This window comes from Amblyraja radiata, chromosome 16 (assembly GCF_010909765.2).
Source record: "Amblyraja radiata isolate CabotCenter1 chromosome 16, sAmbRad1.1.pri, whole genome shotgun sequence".
Classification (NCBI taxonomy): domain Eukaryota; kingdom Metazoa; phylum Chordata; class Chondrichthyes; order Rajiformes; family Rajidae; genus Amblyraja; species Amblyraja radiata.
Window position 1 is genome coordinate 15,976,752 of NC_045971.1, and position 19,073 is coordinate 15,995,824.

Sequence of the window (19,073 nt, forward strand, 5' to 3'; positions counted from 1 at the left end):
CACATTAGGGGCAATTTATTTCACAGAAGCCAATTAACCTGCAAGCCTGCATCTCTTTGGGACGTGGGAGGAAATCGGAGCACCCGAAGGAAACCCACATGGTCACAGGGAAGAACGTGCAAAATCCACACAGAGAGCATCCGAGGTCAGGGTTGAACCTGGGTCTCTGGCGCTGTGAGGCATCTGCTCTACCAGCTGTGCCACTGTTGCCTAATGGGCTCCTGATTCTTTTACAAGACACTTGGGAGTAAAACAGAAAAAATGGGTGCAGAGATAAGAAGATGGGATCATACACAATAGCAGTAGGAGCAGGTCAGGTGTTTGTACAAGTCCGTTGGCCATCAGTGAACGTACAGCTGATATGATCACAGGTTGGAAAGTGAAGCACAGCAGTCTGATAGTCATAACCTCCGACACTCAAATTTCGATCATTTAAATATGCTGAATGCCTTCATTCATCTATGGCACAGAGAATCCTAGAGGTTCACAAACCTCAGAAGAAATCTCTCCTCATTTCATCAACATCTTTCCTCCAGTAATAGAGAGCCAGAACTCCAGGAGAGATTCTGCTCAGAATCTGGGAGTATTGCTTCGAGGAGAGGATTGAAATCACTTTTTTCATTAAATGAGTGCCTTACTTGACATCGGAAAGGCAGTGATATATTGAAACTGATAACATCTCCAAGGGCACCTTGGTAACAGGTTCAATCAGGTCGGGAATTAAATATTCTGACTACTGCCATGTGGTCCCGAGCTTACTCAGGGAAAGGTAGTCAACCAGAATGAAATTATTCTTTAGACCAATTCATAATGTAAGATCAATTTAAAATATAACATTCATTCTGAACTACTTGAATATTTGTGTGCTCTGGGGAATAAATAAGGGCTTTGCATTTTCTCCAAATTCAGTGGAAATGAGCTACGAGGCTTTAGCTTTGAGATATTTTCAATAAAGCTTCAGTACTCAGTTCATTAACTATTAATATTTGGTTTTCGAGATTGATGCAAATGACCTAGTTTTGTTACACTGCATATTTATAAGCTGCGTAACTGCTTCAACTTTACTATCATTTCAATTTCTTCTCCTTAAAACACCAGGCATCACAGCATCTTATCCAAGCCGCAAAAACGAGCGCTTCAACAAGAGTGAAAGGCGCAAGCCAGCATTTCACTCGGATTGCTGGCCAGTGTTCAGCGGACAGAACAGCGATCGCTTCACTTTCCTCAGTCAGGAGTTGCGGCAGGGTATAATAGCCACGACTTTGGTGCAGTGTAAGGACTGAACTTTAGATCATAAGATCACAAGAGTCTGAAGAAGGGTCTCGACCCGAAACGTCACCCATTCCTTCTCTCCAGAGATGCTGCCTGTCCCGCTGAGTTACTCCAGCACTTTGTGTCTACCATTAGATCATAAGACATACGACTATTCTATTTTTCCTTCTCATCCCATTCTCCTGACTTCTTCCCGTAACATTTAACACCCTTATGCCCCTGTCCCACTTAGGAAACCTGAACGGAAACCTCTGGAGACTTTGCGCCCCACCCAAGGTGTCCGTGTGGTTCCCGGAGGTTGCAGGTGGTTGCCGGAGGTTGCAGGTAGTGGAAGCAGGTAGGGAGATTGACAAAAACCTCCGGGAACAGCACGGAAACCTTGGGTGGGGCACAAAGTCTCCAGAGGTTTCCGTTCAGGTTTCCTAAGTGGGACAGGGGCATAAGGGTTCACATTTCATCACCAGGTACCCAATAAACCTGCTGGGCAACTGGAGAAAACAACTTGCGATCTTGAAGCCTTAAGCAAAAATGGTCACATCACTGCAAGTTTAGTTTAGTTTAGGGATTACAGCATGAAACAGGCCCTTCGGCCCACCGATTCCGTGTTGACCAGCGATCCCCATACACTAGTTCTATCCTACAGGCTAGGGACAATTTACAGAAGCCAATTAACCAACAAACCTGCATGTCTTTGGAATGTGGGAAGAAACCGGAGCACCCAGAGAAAACCCACGCAGTCACAGGGAAAACATGTAAACTCCGTACAGACAACACCCATCGTCAGGATCGAACCCTGGTCTCTGGTGCCATAAGGCATCAACTCAACTGCTGCACCACTGTACCTCCCCGTTAGTACTTCTGGAGATTATGTCCAATTTATTTCTTGTTGATAAAAAAGTTCAGTGGAGGTGGTTGTACAACAGAAGGAGCTGTAAAACTCGACACACTTACATTAGGAGAGGCACAGCTGGTAGAGCTACTCCTCACAACACCAGAGACCCGGGTTTGATTCTAACCTCGGGTGTTGTCGATGTGGAGTTTGCATGTTCTTCCTGTGGCCATGTTGGTTTCCTCCCACATTCCAGGTTTGTAGGCTTCTGTACATTGCCCCTTGTGTGTAGGGAGTAGATGGGAAAGTGGGATAACATAGAACTAATGTGAACAGGTGATAGATGGTCAGTGTGGACTCTGTTGGCCGAAGGGCATGTTTCCGTGCTAGTTTAGTCTAATCTAAACTTACATTGTCTGAAGCAACAAACAGATGTCTTCTTTAATTTCAAAAACAGACTTTATCGGAAAAAATCATCTTGTTGGGCAGCATCAACGGAGAGAGAAACAGTAATTTCTTCACACCAACAACTCTTCATCAGAAAGCATTTTCGGTTTCAGCATCTGCTATTTTTTGCTCCAGGCTGTGTCTGTACATTATGGTTATTTTCCGCTCATTTTCCCGGACAAACACTTGCAGAGCCTTGGGGCGTGGAGGTGACTGGATGGTTAACTTTGAAAAGTGACAATGGATTATAGAGCCTCACTCTGTGCCTGATGATCGATGCTCTAGACAGCGAAAACGAAACGCATCACTGGCCTGTGTGAAGTCACGTCACACTCTGTCTGGTCTGGATTAGTAGAAGAAGAGACCTGGTTTACTTGGATTGGTATTTCTGTTACATTATTACCACTGTTTCTTCCAGAGGCAAACCCTTCTTTAGGCGAGTTTAACCAACTCCAGTAAACGCAATTAACATTGACGCATATTTGGCCGCTGGCCTGAATAGATGTGGTAAGGTCGATTGTTTTGGGTGGAGATAGCTGACATTCTTCCCTGAAGGAACAGAGTGAACCTGATGGATGTTTGCAATGAGTGGGTAATTTCAAGGTATCATTCCTAAGACTGGCTTCGTATTCAGATTCAATTAATTGATTTAAATCAAAATAATAAACTGCATACAATGAAAATCTTAAATGAAAGCAGAAAATGCAGAAAAAGCTAAGCAGATCAGGCATTTTCAGTTTAGATTTATTTTAAATTCTTCAGCTATATGGTGGATTGTATGTGTCCAGACCTCTGGATATTGATATGGAGATGAAAATACTCTGATGTTGGAAATTTGAAATGCTAATTCTGTTTCTCTTTCCATAGATGCCACCTCACTTGTGTTTCCAGCATTGTTTGTTTTTCAGTATTGACTTGGAGACTAGTCCAGAAAGCACCATGTTGCAGGACCTCCAGGATAAGCCACGATTAGCTTGCACCTTGTGCCACTTCACTCAATCAGCAGCACCTTCCCCCAACTCAGAGAGTTGTAGGTTCAAGCCTTACCCCAGATTTTGGCCCATAATCCCGGGAATTTCAATGCCACATTAAGATAATCCTGTGTGTTGAGAATTCGAATGATGCATGTTATCAAGACCCTGCAGATGCTAAACCTTCTGTGAAGCTTCTCGATGAGTAACAGAGCCTAATGTCCTAATTGAGCTCAGGAATCTGTTCCAACGTGACAACCATTTGCAGCACCAATAAGGATACGGCCCATGGCAGTAATGGAAAATGTTAGTTTTAGTTTCCAAAGAGCCAAGCTTGTTGTAAAAACAAAGGTAAAATCATCAGTCAACAAGAAACAAGAACTTCTTATAACTGGTGGGACATACTTAAAATAGAACGACTACGCGATGAAAATGTAACTTGTGATTCCTGTCAAAGAATAGCGGTTCTTTTGCCAATGTTTGGTTCGTATTCAGTTTGTCTAATTACTTCACGATAATTGGCGTAAAATCAACATGATGAATATTAGCCCCAGGAACAGTAAGACACATCAACTTTCATTTTATTCCTATATATTCTATTTCTTGCAACACCTCTTCTCAAAGATCTTAAGATATTGCAGCGGAGAATGAGGGTGCAGCGGTATAATCAACAAATTATAAATAAGCAACTTCCTCACAGGCCCACATTCGCAAATGCAAGCTCTGAGATGTGTTATGTTTTGATCCTGTCCCTTGTTTCAAAGTATAATTTTACTGTAAAAAAAAACCCAGAACAATCTGTGTTTTAAAACAGGATTTGCTAGAAATACTCAGCATCTGTTGAAGGAGACCTGAGTTAACATTTGAGGCACGGCTTGCATAATGCGAGTGGCATGGTGGCACAGCGGTAGAGTTACTGCCTTACAGCGCCAGAAACCCGGGTTCGATCCTGACTATTGATGCTGTCTGTACCGATTTTGTATGTTCACCCCATGACCACGTGGGTTTCCCCCAGGTGCCCTGGCTTCCTCCCACACTCCAAAGACATACAGGATTGTAGGTAAATGTGGCTTCGGTAATTGTAAATTGTTCCTAGTCTGTAGGATAGTGCTATGGTCGCAGACTCAATGGGCCGAAGGGCCTGTTTCCGCGCTGTATCTCTGAACTAAACTGTGTGGAACATGCTGCCTGATCTGCCGCGTGCTTCCAGCATTTTCTGTTTTTATTAGAGTTTTCCAGCATCTAGAAGCTTTTGCTCTTTGATTGTGGCAGATGGTTAATCTGATCAAAACGTGTAAAATCTCCATGGAATCAAGGAACCAGGGGAGCTGCAGACATCCAAAGTTGTTTCGAGGAATCAATTTGCAATGATGTGTGTTAATTGATATGCAGAGACTGTACTGACTCAAACACAACAATGAATAAAACTTCAAATTTCAGTCTAATGGACACTTGGGAAGAAACGGAATGGGGGCAGAATATATGTGAGCTGGGATTGTAATGCAGGATTAGCGTGCACTAGTTTAACTACGTGCAGGACGCGCAGAAAATTTAAACCTTGCCTCCAGTCAGGGACATACAATCAGAGACACAATGTGCTGGGCAAGTGGTTTGGTTAGCAAAGGATTACTTGCCTGCTTTAGTCCTGGCACCAGCTCTCTTCCAGGTCCCCCCCCCCCCCCCCCCCCCTACTACAATCAGACTGAAGATTAGTCTGACTTCTTTCGGCAGAGGGTGGTGAATCAATGGAATTCATCGCCACAGAAGGCTGTGGAGGCCAAGTCAATGGATATTTTTAAGGCAGAGATAAATAGATTCTTGATTAGTACGGGTGTCAGGGGTTGTGGGGAGAAGGCTGGAGAATGGGGTTAGGAGGGAGAAATAGATCAGCTATGATAGAATGGTAGAATAGACTTGATGGGCCAAATGGCCTAATTCTGCTCCTATCACTCAGGAATTTATGAACTTATGAAGAAGGGCCCCGACCCAAAATGTCAACCTTTAGTGACTTCCACAAATGTTGCCTGACCCGCTCAGTTACTTCAACACTTAGTGTCTTTTTCCTGTAAGCCAGCATCTGCAGTCCCTTGTGTCACAGAGTTAGACAGCACGAAGACGGGTCCTTTGGCCCAACTCGTCCACTCCAACCAAGACGCCCATTTAAAGCAATTGTATTTGGCTCATATCCCTCTAAGCCTTTCCTTAATTAGACCCTATCCTAGCCCCTCAGGGGGGGGGGGGCTCAGCTTCAAATCCCTGTGATGTTTCATTTGTCAAAGACATAAAAGATCCAAATAAAGATTGAACAAAATAATTGAGTTAGAAATGAAATGTCTAATTAGTTAGTTTGCAAAGTGGTGAAAGGAAGTATTGTATCAACCGATGAGTCTTGCTTCCCGTGTGTTCTACATGTTTGACAGGGACAGCTGTGCAGGGTATTTTCCCACAGTGACACCATTCAGTTCTGCTCCAGTCACGCCGTGAAATCCGAGTGGTGCCGCAGCCACTTATTCCGAATTATGTCACTCGATTGGCATTTGGTGGTCTATTCCTAGGCTTCTCTGATCAACACTTCACACTTTGCCAACTAAACCTTGCTTCACTCGTAGCAACAAATGCACACCAAGTGAAACCCGACCCTTGCTGTCTGGTTCTGATCAGTGCTCGTCCTCATGGATGGATGGATGCCAGTCTGTGCACATGTGGTGCTGCAGAATAACTGGCAGATTCACCATCTACATCCAGGTCAGTCCTCCTGGGATCGTTTTAGTTGTTTAAAAACCAAAAAAATCTCAATTGATGCTGCTTGCATCGACTTCATGCATGCGCGTACACACCCACATGCACATGCACCACAAGCACCGCATCCACACACAAGCACACAGAAACACACATGCTCTCAGACACACATACCTCATGCACACCCAAGTGCACATTTACCCATATACTTTATGCTGGCGTATTGTAGCCAGCTGAGCAGGGACAGTTCTCAGACCAATGGAGTGAACAAGCAGAAGAGAGGCAAAGGTGACATTTTCCTAATTCCCACCCGGCAATCCCTTATCAATCCTACATATGGCTGGCTGGGACAATCCAAACTGTCTGAAGACTACGAGTGCAGCTGATGATGTGTCTCAACCCAAAATATAATTCCAGTAGAATAAACCACAGAACGGCAAGCTTTTACAATGACTCATAGCTGTTGTGAAGGAAAGGAATTGTGCCGTGCTACATCACTTGGATATAAGAGCCAAGCCAGTTAATTGCATGAAAGAGGGAAATGCATTACATTTCTTTGGTAAGCACACAAAAACATTCCAAGTCCTGCAACATCTGGTGTAATGTCTGTCCACGGATGCTTCTTGGGGTCTTTTACACTGCTGGCCAAAGACGATAATAATATTCAGCCATCTAAACAAAGATGTGTTGTGTAAATGTGTAATGAAATGGCAGCATATTAATCTCATTGTTCCTCATTTTGAAAAAAAGATAGTTCTGTGCCGAGGACTAAATTGTAAATTGAGATATATAATATTAATTAAAGAAAATTGCGGCCTTTATTATGAAACCTATTGTCAGGATACTCAACTATTCTAAATGTAAAACTTTTAAAATTAATTGAGCAGAACATTTGGCGATACTAATTTAACCAACGAAGCCTGCGCATCTGAATTTACAAGAGCCACACAAACCTGCAGCTGTATCATGTAATGCCCACACCCAGTGGCGGACTGGTCAGGGTGTCAGCTTGCCCGATGGCAAGTGGGCACCTGATGAAGTGGGCCCCCTATATCAAGTGGGCCCCTGATGAAGTGGGCCCCCTTTGTCTCCTGGCAACCAATATTTTTAGACCCAGTCCACCACTGCCCACACCACTCAACATGACCCAGCTACACAAGTCCCACCTGCCTGGGTTTGGCTCATATCCATCCAAACCATTCCTATCCATGTACCTGGCTAACTGTTTCTTAAACGTTGGGATAGTCCCTGCCTCAACTACCTCCTCTGGCAGCTCGTTCCATACCCCCACCACCCTTTGTTCCTCATGCCGTAGTTCACGTGAGCTCATCTTACGCCGGGACAGATTCTCATTCTTGGGCAAAGCACACAGCATCCATCAGCAGCACCTGAGACCAAGCCTTCACACAACCATTCCTTTTCACCCAGTGTTCAGCAGCCCCCTCCCACCCTGTCGAGAACTCAGCAAGCAATCCGCTCATGTGACAGAGACGGTGACACTCACCAGCCTTTTGAGCCTGCATTATCTTCACGTAGACCGCATCAGCAGATTCAATTAGCATCTTGCTCGTCTGAATCATCTGGAAAACAATAACAACATGAAGAAAAACAGATCAAAAATCCCTTTCATATTTAAATCTCTTTACCTCCCCAAGCTGAAGTCTCTCTTTAGTGCCTCATTTATTGCCCTGTTGCACATCTGCCTGGAATGAGCTGCCTGAGGAAACTATTGATGCGGATGCAATTACGACTTTTAAAAGACATTTTGACAGGTAGATGGATAGGAAGGGTTTTGAGAGCCAAGGGCTAAATGCAGGAAGATTGGATGAGCCTAGAGTGCCAACATGGCTGACATAGGTTAGGTAGGCTGAAGGGTATGTGTTCATGCTGTATAGTTCTATGACTCTATACAAATAGTCTATTTAACTTGGGTGTAGAATGTACTAAAACTCTGTCCATAACTACACATGCTCTTCCTGCAGGAGTCACTAAATAGCAATCAGATTCCCGCCAGACTATCTCTCCCTGTGTCAGAGGTGCTGGAGAAATTACACAGACCTGCTCGAACCATGGTTTGAAGTCTGAGTATCTCTGACAAACTCAACATATAGTAGGCATCTCTTATTGCCCCTGATGGCTCTAACTGTCCAAGTTAGGCCTAAGAGGGCAGTAAAACAACCAGATTGCTTTGAGTCAGAATCACAGGTAGAGGAGAGAGATTTTGGGTTAAAATGTCAAATTTTCTTCCAAAACAGTGGTAAATAAGATGATTTATGTTAACAATACCTGGAGGTTTCATGATACAGGATTTTTAATTACAGATTTATTTAATTGAATTCAAAGTCTGCAGCTGTCCCGGTGGAATTTGAAATCTGATTATACATACCCTCCGGATAACGACTGTTCGGGGTTATGGGATTAAGAGGGAAAGATAGATCAGCCGTTATTGAATGGTGGAGTAGACTTGATGGACCGAATGGCCATATTTTGCTCCTATCACTTATGAACTCTAGCAACATAATCAATTTGTGATCGTCCCCTTACTACGAATAGAAAAGTTAGCAAACTTGGGCTCATCCGACCCTGCAGGACTCACACATTTCCCACTGTGAGCAGCAGAGCTGTTGTGGAAAGCTAGCGCTCTCCCCTCAATGTAAAATGTCAGGGAAATTATGTGACAGATATATTAGCAGGCTGACATCTTATACCTAATAGGTTTAACAGTTTTGATAATATACCCCATGCTGTGATTTAATTTGAAGAATCTACAAATTGTATATTTTGCATTAGTATTTTTGTCTGCCCATTACACTGAAAGATCATTCATACATTTCATGGTCTTAGAATAAACACTTTTTAGTGTTAGTAACGAGAGAGAAAGGTAGACTTTTATGTTACATTTCAACTCACACGTTCAAAGTGAAAAATCCCGTTATATTACAGAATTGTTACAGAGCAATATTATAGAACAGTTATGGTTATGGGGAGAAGGCACAAGAATGGGGTTAGGAGGGACAGATAGATCAGCCATGATTGAATGGCAGAGCAGACTTGATGGGTCGAAAGGCCTAATTCTGCTCCTATCACTTATGACCTTTAGAGAATTAGTGATGAGATGACTTTGGATATTTCTGGTGTTATTGTAATGTACACAAAACAAAATGAGTAAATGACATCGTGGGCGGCCAGGGTGGCGCAGCGGTAGAGCCACTGCCTTACAGTGCCTGCAGGGCCGGAGGCCCAGGTTCGATCCCGACTACGGGCGCTGTCTGTACGGAGATTATACGTTCTCCCCGTGACCGCGTGGCTTTTCACTGAGATCATTGGTTTCCTCCAACACTCCAAAGACATACAGGTTTGTAGGTTAATCGGCTTGGTGTATGTGTAAATTGTCCCTGGTGTGTCTAGGATAGTGTTAATGTGCGGGGATCGCTGGTCGGTGCGGAATCAGTAGGCCGAAGGGCCTGTTTCCATGCTGTATCTCTAAATGGAACTAAGACTTGAGTTATCATTTTGTGAAGTGCTGAGAAGGAATTTTAAAATCACTGCAGAATATTTGTCCAACTTCTAGATTCCAAGCCCATGAATCTAACCATAGATCCATAGAGTCATAATTTGTAGAATACAGATGGCTGTCGTCAGCCCACCCTGCCCATAATGACTCAGTGAGAGTAATTCCCTTCCCAGCTCCTGGCCTAGAGATCACAACATATCATTTGCTGATTCAGTTACGTTCTAAATATATTTACGGCTTCAGCCTTACCAATTCGTTCAGGCAACGAGTTCCTGACGTTTTGTGTAATAAATCTTGTCCTCAACTGCCCTCTAATCCTATGTCAATAACTGTAAATACAGACTTGTCCTCCCTCAAACACAACACCTCTGCCTTATTTTGCCCTCCGTTATTTATCTCTGTACTAAGAGAATGCTTGCTTCCTGACATATTGACCAATCTCACAACTTTCACAGCAGCCACCAAGCACCAGTCAGTGTACCCTGAAGCCTTTACCACCATAGCTGGGGACTTCAACTAAGCCAACCTGAAAAAATCACTCCCAAACTACCACCAACATGTCGCCTACGGCACCAGAGGATTAAACATCCTTGACCAGTGCTATACGACCATCAAGGGTGCCTATCGCTCTATCCCTCGCCATGGAAATCGGACCATTCAGCGGTGCTGCTTCTTCCTGCATACAGGCAGCAACTGAAGAGCGCACCCCCAGAGGTGAGGATTGCACAGAGCTGGTCTGGGGAGGCAGAGGAACAACTACACAATTGCTTGGAGTCAGTAGACCGGGCAATGTTCAAGGACTCTGCAACGGACCTGAATGGATACGCCACAGTCGTTACAGACCAGAAGGAAATGTGTGGAGGACTGTGTTCCTACAAAAACCATCCGACTGTTTCCTAACCAGAAGCCTTGGATGAACCAGGAGATCTGTATTCACCTGAAGACCAGATCCCGGGCATTCAGGTCTGGTGAGGCAGAGGTCGATAAGAAGTCCAGATACGACCTTGACAAGGCCATCAAAAAGGCAAAAAGGGACTTCCGTTCAAAGCTGGAGGATGGGGCGGATGTTCGGCAACTGTGGCAGGACTTGAATGCCATCGCCTCTTACAAGGCAAAATCAGGAGGCAGCTCAAGCGACAGCGAAGCATCATTCCCTGACGAGCTCAATGCCTTCTACGCACGCTTTGATAGGGAGAACACTGATGTGCCTTCCCGAGCCCCCATATGCCCTGATGGTATTACAGTCACAGTCACAGAGGCCGACGTCAGAAGATCCTTCAGTAGGGGTGAACCCTCGGAAAGCGCCTGGACCTGATGGTATACCCGGTCGTGTTCTCAAAACCTGTGCAGACCAACTGGCTGGAGTTTTGCGGACATTTTCAAACTCTCATTATTGAGGTCTGAGGTTCCCACCTGCTTTAAGAGGGCATCAATAATACCGGTGCCAAAGGAAGAGCAAGGTGACGTGCCACAACATTAGTATTTTGCACAATATGTCAGCATCTACAGTTCCAAGTGTCTCAATAAAATAATTATCTTATTTTTTGGACTCCTAAACTCAGTGGGTGAGGCAGCATCCCTGGAGAAAAAGCATGGGTGACTTTTCATTTTGGGGACCCTTCTTCAGACTGAAAGTTATGGGTATGTGTGTGTGTGTGTGTGTGGGGGGGGGGGGGGGGGGGGGGGATGAAGTGCTGGAGGCGAGAAAAGACCAGGACCTAAACTTCTTGACCCATCTGAGATAGGACAACCTCCTCCTCATCATGAATCTTTTCTGGATCCCCCCCCAATGCCTTTATAGCCTTAAATAAGCAGGCTTATATAGACCTATAGCCTTAAATAACCACACCAAGACTATACCTTGCTATTTCTAAACTTCGACCCCTGCATCTAAGGGTAATGTCTTCCTAAATCAACTCTTAAAATAGATGATTTGGTCATTATTGCATTGTTGCTTCTGCACAAACGGATTGCCACATTTCCTACGTTACAACAATGAAAAGTTCTACACCATAAAAAGTACTACACATGCTGCACGTTGGAGTATCCTGAAGGGAATGCTAAAGGTGCTTGAGAAAAAAGCATATTTTGTATTTTAAATGCAGTGTAACGAATCTCCCTACACCAGAGAGCGAGTATCATACAATATGGCCCAAAGAAAGCAGCATTGCAAATGTTGCCAGGCTACAGGATGTAGGGAGTCCACAGTGGTTTTGTTCTTGCAGAGTAAACATAAATCGACATCTGCATGATCCTGTTTCATTGCACACCAGCTATAGCTAGATTGAGGTTTTATGTTACAAAAAAAGTACTTCATCAATTGTATCAGATTGCTGAGAACTGCTGCTTTACGCAGCAAAAAGTAATCGATGATCATAGATATGCAAGCTAACATAGTGTCAATCTACGTCCCTTTAAAATAAATATTAGAAGTTTCTACCATTTTACATCAAACAGTCAAAAATATTTTAAATCGGAGCACCGCGGTTTGAATTCTCATCTCATCTGACCTGGAAGCATCATCAATCTGTAAACTTCCTTCAGCCACTTGGCAATTTGTACCAGGATATTGTTATGTACAGCAATTAGATTGTGTGGGCTTGGTGGGTAAGTGCAAGCGAAACACAGCTGTGTCTTGAAATGGCTGTGAAAATGCTCTGTGCATTAATGTTCCCACACTTCTAAAATGAGTTCCGATGTTGCTGTCAAAGTACGGTTGACGTTAATGGCTGTCCATTATTAATGCAGAAATGGCAGAGCAACTTCAGGCAGAGTGCATGCAGACAGTTGCTAAGCTAAAATTACCCACAAGCTGCAATTTTAGTTGTGCTTTCACTGCCAGCTTCTCGAAGAAAGCAGCTCACTGTTTGCCTCACTATTGAAGTGCACTGATGCTAACGTATTTTCATGTGAGATATAATCTGAACTGACCTCAGAATGTTGTGTTAAGTGTACTTCTAACAAAACACTAAAAGTTAACAACACCCTATCGATTTCCCTGCAAATGAACTGCTATCAACTGTGATTTTCCAAATGTAAAATCTTAAAGTGATTAATCGTGACCCTTCTTCAGACTCAAACTTCAGACCTTTCTTCAGTGTGAAGAAGGGTCTCGACCCGAAACGTCACGCATTCCTTCTCTCCAGAGATGCTGCCTGTCCCACTGAGTTACTCCAGCATTTTGTGTCTATCAAAGATTCAGGTTTGCTGGTTCTGTAAACCCTGCATTTTGGTGGAAACAGATAGGTCAATAACATGACAACCACTTAGATTTGTACAATACAGGCCGAAGAAGGGTTTCGGCCCGAAACGTCGCCTATTTCCTTCGCTCCATAGATGCTGCTGCACCCGCTGAGTTTTTCCAGCATTTTTGTCTACCTTAGATTTGTACAATATTTGTTTCTCCAGCACACTACTATTCTTTCTACAATCTTTTTTTTTTACAAATGTTGATTGCCCTAAATCCAATAAAATATCCTGAATGACTTTATAGGGAAATGGAAACAAACTTGTCACCAATCCACATGAAAGGATAGTGGAACAAAGCATGATTAAAGAGGTGGATTTGAAGAGTATGTTACAGAAGAGGAGGTTGGGAGCTCGAGAAGTTAATGCTTTTTTAGTTGCTAGAGGTTTAGGCAGAGGTTAGAGTAAGTTAATGGGCTGAATATTCACAAAATATTTGTAGAATTACATGTTTAACAGGTAGTACAACGGCGCAGCAGGTCCGGGCTGCTGTCTCATGGTGCCAGATACCCTGGTTCGATCCTGACCTCGGGTGCTGTCTGTGTGGAGTTTGCACATTTCCCCTGTGACTATGGGTTTCCTCCGGGTACTCTGTTTTCCACCCACATCCGAAGACATGTGGGTTTGTAAGTTAATTGGCCTCTATAAATTGCCCCTAATGTGTAGGGAGTGGATGTGAAAGTGGAATAACATAGACGAGTGTTATGGGCAAACGATGGTCGGCGTGGACTTGATGGGCTGAAGAGCCTGTTTCCATGCTATATCTCTAGACCAGCAGGCTTAGAGTCTTCCAATAGCACCTGGAGCTGGCATTCCAAAATATAACAAGCTAAAAATACCATGCACACAATTGGCAGTTGATTGTTTATTTTAGAAAGGGAATGAAAATAACTTGAAGGAAATGATTCATGTCTGGCTATTTGTTAATGTGATCTCCTGTAGATCAAACGTACATCTATCATCTGTTCTGCCTTGGGTACAGAGTACAGATACAAGTCGATCTGTGTCCAGGAAATGAAAGAGATTATAAACTCTATGATATCTGAGTAAGTTTGCCCACATTGCCTATGGGTGTATCTCTCTCACTTGCATTTCAATTGCAACTCATTACACTCTAATAAGATATTCACCCACCAACGACACTAATCTTCAGACCCATGGTCATTTAACACCACACTCACACTGTGTCCTTCATATGTGGGACCGCCGCCAACCTACAAATATCATTGTATCCACCCAAGTTATACCCTTAATTTAGGGGGCTAACCCAAGACCACCACCTCAATTGGAGGGATGCACTAGGTTTTGACTAGTTAGCAGTTCTTTTATCACACACCTCCTTCAAATACAAAGGTAGACGATATATAATGCTGGAGAAACTCAGCGGGTGAGGCAGCATCTTTGGAGCGAAGGAATAGGTGACGTTTCGGGTCAGTCCGAAGAAGGGTCTCGACCCGAAACATCACCTATTCCTTCGTTCCATAGATGCTGCCTCACCCACTGAGTTTCTCCAGCATTTTTGTCTACCTTCGATTTTTCCAGCATCTGCAGCTCTTTCTTAAACAATCCATCAAATACAGATTAATTTGTCATTTTATCCATTAAATATTCAACATTCGTGGAGATAACAGTGTCGTGAAATACTATTTTTCAATAGTACATGACTCCCTGAGTATTTTCTGTTTTGTTTCAGATTTTTATCATCAGATTGACTTCATTTATCAGTTTATCACCTGTACATGCTATCTCTCACATGTTTGTCGGCATAACACTCTTATCTCACTAGCTGTGCCACCCTGAAGTTGTGAGAGATTCAGTACAAGAACACTCCCTTCCTTTCCTTTCCACCTTTAATGATGAACCAATGTTTCCTATGAACTATGTTATCTTCATAATATTTGCCATTTATCGGCTAAATTGGCATCATCTAATTCTGTGACCTCTGAGGCAAGAATAAAGAGCATTAATGAAAGAAGCTAGTGAGAGGTTCTGCTTTTTTATGTCTCACCCATAGCTCATAAAAAATAAAATTATACAATGATCAACGATGGTTCACATCTTCTGAGAAACATTTTTTCATTTGTAGCTATTTTCAACCTCATTATGAAATTTTTGTTTAGTTTAGTTTAGAGATGCAGCGTGGAAACAGATCCTTCGGCCCACCGAGTCCGCGCCGACCAACTATCCCCACACGCTAACACTATCCTACACACACAAGGGACAATTTATACATTTACCAAGCCAATTAACCTACAAACCTGTACGTCTCTGGTGTGTGGGAGGAAACCGGAGATTCCGGAGAAAACCCATGCAGGTCTCGGGGAGAACGTGCAAACTCCGTACAAACAGCACCCGTAGTCAGGTTCGCACACCCATAGTCGGTTTCGAACCCGGATTTCTGGCGCTGTAAGGCAGCAACACTACCTATGCCACCGTGCTGCCCTGTGTGAAACAGTTCCCAATTTTATGTTCAACCCCCTTGGTTTGTCTTCATTAGGAATGCCAGAGATTGCAAGGAACTCTGCTGGTAAGGTCATATTTTTCCATGTGGGTGCCATCATCCTTTGCTTCTCTACATCAATTCGTTGGCTAACCTGTCACTGGTCACACCAGCCCCAAGCCACTCTTGTCTGTAGAAGCTGATAAAAAGTCTCCTTAGATATCAAACTTGAGTTACTTTCTGGGAGCTCTCATCTGCAGGCCAACCACTTGTCCAAACAATTCCCAATAGGAACACTGAGGGATGAGCTGGGATGACTCTCGAGAGCAGGTGCCTTGTTTGCACAGGGGGTGATGCAAGGTGATGTACGATATATGATCACTGATATACGAGGACAAAACAAAATGAGATCTTTACAGGTGAATAAAGTCTAGTAGTTGCGAATAATGTGCTGCAGCAGCTGCTTTGTAATGTTAAAGCTGAATAAGCTTTAAGGCAGTGATAGACAGATTTTTGATTACTACAGGTTTCAGGGGTTATGGGGAGAAGGCAGGAGAATGCGGTTAGGAGGGAGAGATAGATCAGCCATGATTGAATGGTGGAGTAGGCTTGATGGGCTGAATGGCCTAATTCGACTCCTATCACATGACCTTATGAATAGACAACGCATAAATAACCAACATGCAGAGAAAAAGTCGTCATTTTCTTTGTAACATTTGAAATCTCTCTGTTATAATGACCTTTAATTATCATCTTTACTCTTTTAATACTGTGCTTGAAAATGTAACATATTATAAATTAAAATGAAATACATAGTATGAATAAAAATATTTCAAGAAAAATGACGGATCACATCCGATGGGCCGAATGACCTAATTCTGTTCGTAGGTCTTGTGATCTAAAATTCACGCGAGATGGGAATTGTTTTGACAATGTTTTCATGTAAAACGCAACTTTTAGTCTTTTTATTACTTTTAATATTGCATTTTAAGAAGTAATTTTCCTTGCATGTTTGGTATATTCATTTTACATTCTGGTCTTAGTTTTTCATTTGGATTCATAGGCTAAGCAGTACAGCCGACATGATGCACTGAATGTCAGGGGGGGTCAAGATCATAGCTACAGGGGCAGCAACACTCTTATTCTGCACCATCCTCCTGCTCAGGCAAACTAACTTCCGACAACACTCCAGGAGGCCCAGAACAACACAGGAACAATTAGATTGCCAAAGATTCAGTGCATTTCCTGTGTGTTGTGCATGAAAGGAATTTATATTTCACTGACACAAGAGTTGATCTTTCAACTGAAGCAGTTGGATAAATATCCAACCAAAGATGACATGGATCCAATGCAATTAATCTTTTCACAATGATGGACACAAAGTGCTGGAGTAATGCCCCTGTCCCACTTAGGAAACCTGAACGGAAACCTCTGGAGACTTTGCGCCCCACCCAAGGTTTCCGTGCGATTCCCGGAGGTTTTTGTCAGTCTCCCTAATGGTCGAACGTGGTTTCCGCTTCTTCTATGTTCCAGCGATTATTTCAAAAAATTCAAAACCGGCCGCGACTAAAAATAGTTTGCCGTTTTAAAAATCGGTCATTTTTTAGTCGAAGCCGGTTGCGATGCTAGTTGAAGGTGGTTGACGGAGGTTGCAGGTAGTGGAAGGTAAGACCATAGAAGAAGCGGGAACCACTTTCGACCATTAGGGAGACTGACAAAAACCTCTGGGAACCTCCGGGAACTGCACGGAAACCTTGGGTGGGGGCGCAAAGTCTCCAGAGGTTTCCGTTTAGGTTTCCTAAGTGGGACAGGGGCATAACTCAGCGGGTCAGGCAGCATCTCTAGAATATTTTCATACCAAGCTCTCGGGTCAGCATTCACTTTCCACGCCACTCTTCTTTATTACTGTGTTACTAGATTTATTTACTCATGTCCTATTGAATCACATTTTCTTTTTCAGTGAGATATTCCTTTAGTCCTTTAAGACCATAGGAAGTGGGACAGGAGGAGGTCAGTCAGCCCCCGAGTCTGCTCCACCATCAAGACAAATAACGACTGATTCAACATTCCTTGTCCACTTCCTGGCTTCTGCCATAACCCCGGATTTCCTTCCTGATTAAAAGTCTATTTTAGACTTACACGTGCGCAAGGACCCTGTCTCCATCACTCGCTGCGGCAAGGAAATAAGGGTCAACATTTCATTAGCTTCCCCTTGTGTTCCACTGGCATGCTAGCTTTCTGTCCTTTGAGGTCAAAGACCCTGAATCCCTTTGTTCTGCCACTTCCCGCAGTTTCTCTCTATGTCAATAATTTTGTTCTTTTATTCTCACTACAAAAACAAACAATGTCACACATTCCCCATTACACTCCATTGGCCAATATTTTGTCATTCACTTAACTTGTCAATATCTTTCCATGGACACAAAATGCTGGAGTAACTTAGCGGGGCAGGCAGCATCTCTGGAAAGAAGGGATGGGTGGCGTTTCGGGTCAAGACCTTTCTTCCGACTTATATATCTTTCCATAAACTGCTTGTATCCAGCTTGCAATTCACCTTTTTGCCTTGTCCATGAATTGGGCTGCCAGACATTTGCTTCCTCCTTCCTGGTCATGACCATATATAGAAACATAGAAAATAGGTGCAGGAGTAGGCCATTCGGCCCTTCGAGCCTGTACCGCCATTCGATATGATTATGGCTGATCATCAAACTCAGTATCCCATCCCTGCCTTCTCTCCATAATCCCTTTAGCCACAAGGGCCACATCTAACTCCCTCTTAAATATAGCCAATGAACTGGCCTCAACTACCTTCTGTGGCAGAGAATTCCACAGATTCACCACTCTCTGTGTAAAAAATGATTTTCTCATCTCGGTCCTAAAAGACTTCCCTCTTATCCTTAAACTGTGACCGCTAGTTCTGGACTTCCCCAACATAGGGAACAATCTTCCTGCATCCAGCCTGTCCAACCCCTTAAGAATTTTGTAAGTTTCTATAAGATCCCCCCTCAATCTTTTAAATTCTAGCGAGTACAAGCCGAGTCCATCCAGTCTTTCTTCATATGAAAGTCCTGCCATCCCAGGAATCAGTCTGGTGAACCTTCTCTGTACTCCCTCTATGGCAAGTCGATGGTGGCCCCAGCACTAATATTGTAGTCGACGGTGGCCCCAGCACTGATTCCTGTGGTACCACTGGTCATAGGCTGCCAACCTGCAACCTCTAACCCTGCCTGCAGCTTTCTGCCTGTTAGCTATCTCTATCCATGCCTGGTACTACCTCCAATACCAGTACACACATCACTGCACTGAATGATTTTGAGAGCTACAATTGTTCCAGTTCCCCATTCACTACACTTAAGTTTCTGGTCCAGTCACAGGTGAGTTTAGTTTATTGTCATGTGTACAGTGAAAATCGTATGTTGAATGCTAACCAGTCAGCGGAAAGACAATACATGATTACAATCGAGCCATCCACAGTGTTCAAATACATGATAACGGGAATAACGTGAAGAAAGTTTAGTGCAAGATAAAGTACAGTAAATTATGATCAAAGATAGCCCGAGCGTCTCCAATGAGGTATATATTAGCTCAGGACTCTCTTTAAGGGCCTGTCCCACT

General features: G+C 43.5%; 1 protein-coding gene across 2 annotated transcripts in view; it reads right to left on the minus strand.

Annotated features, from left to right (window-relative positions):
* LOC116981962 (inactive phospholipase C-like protein 2) overlaps positions 1-19,073 on the minus strand; it is a 127,540-nt gene that overhangs the window by 15,712 nt on the left and 92,755 nt on the right. For both annotated transcript variants that reach the window (XM_033035212.1, XM_033035213.1), the window contains exon 4: positions 7,763-7,838. In XM_033035212.1, coding sequence (XP_032891103.1) covers positions 7,763-7,838 — 76 coding nt within the window. The remainder of the gene's footprint in view (positions 1-7,762; positions 7,839-19,073) is intronic.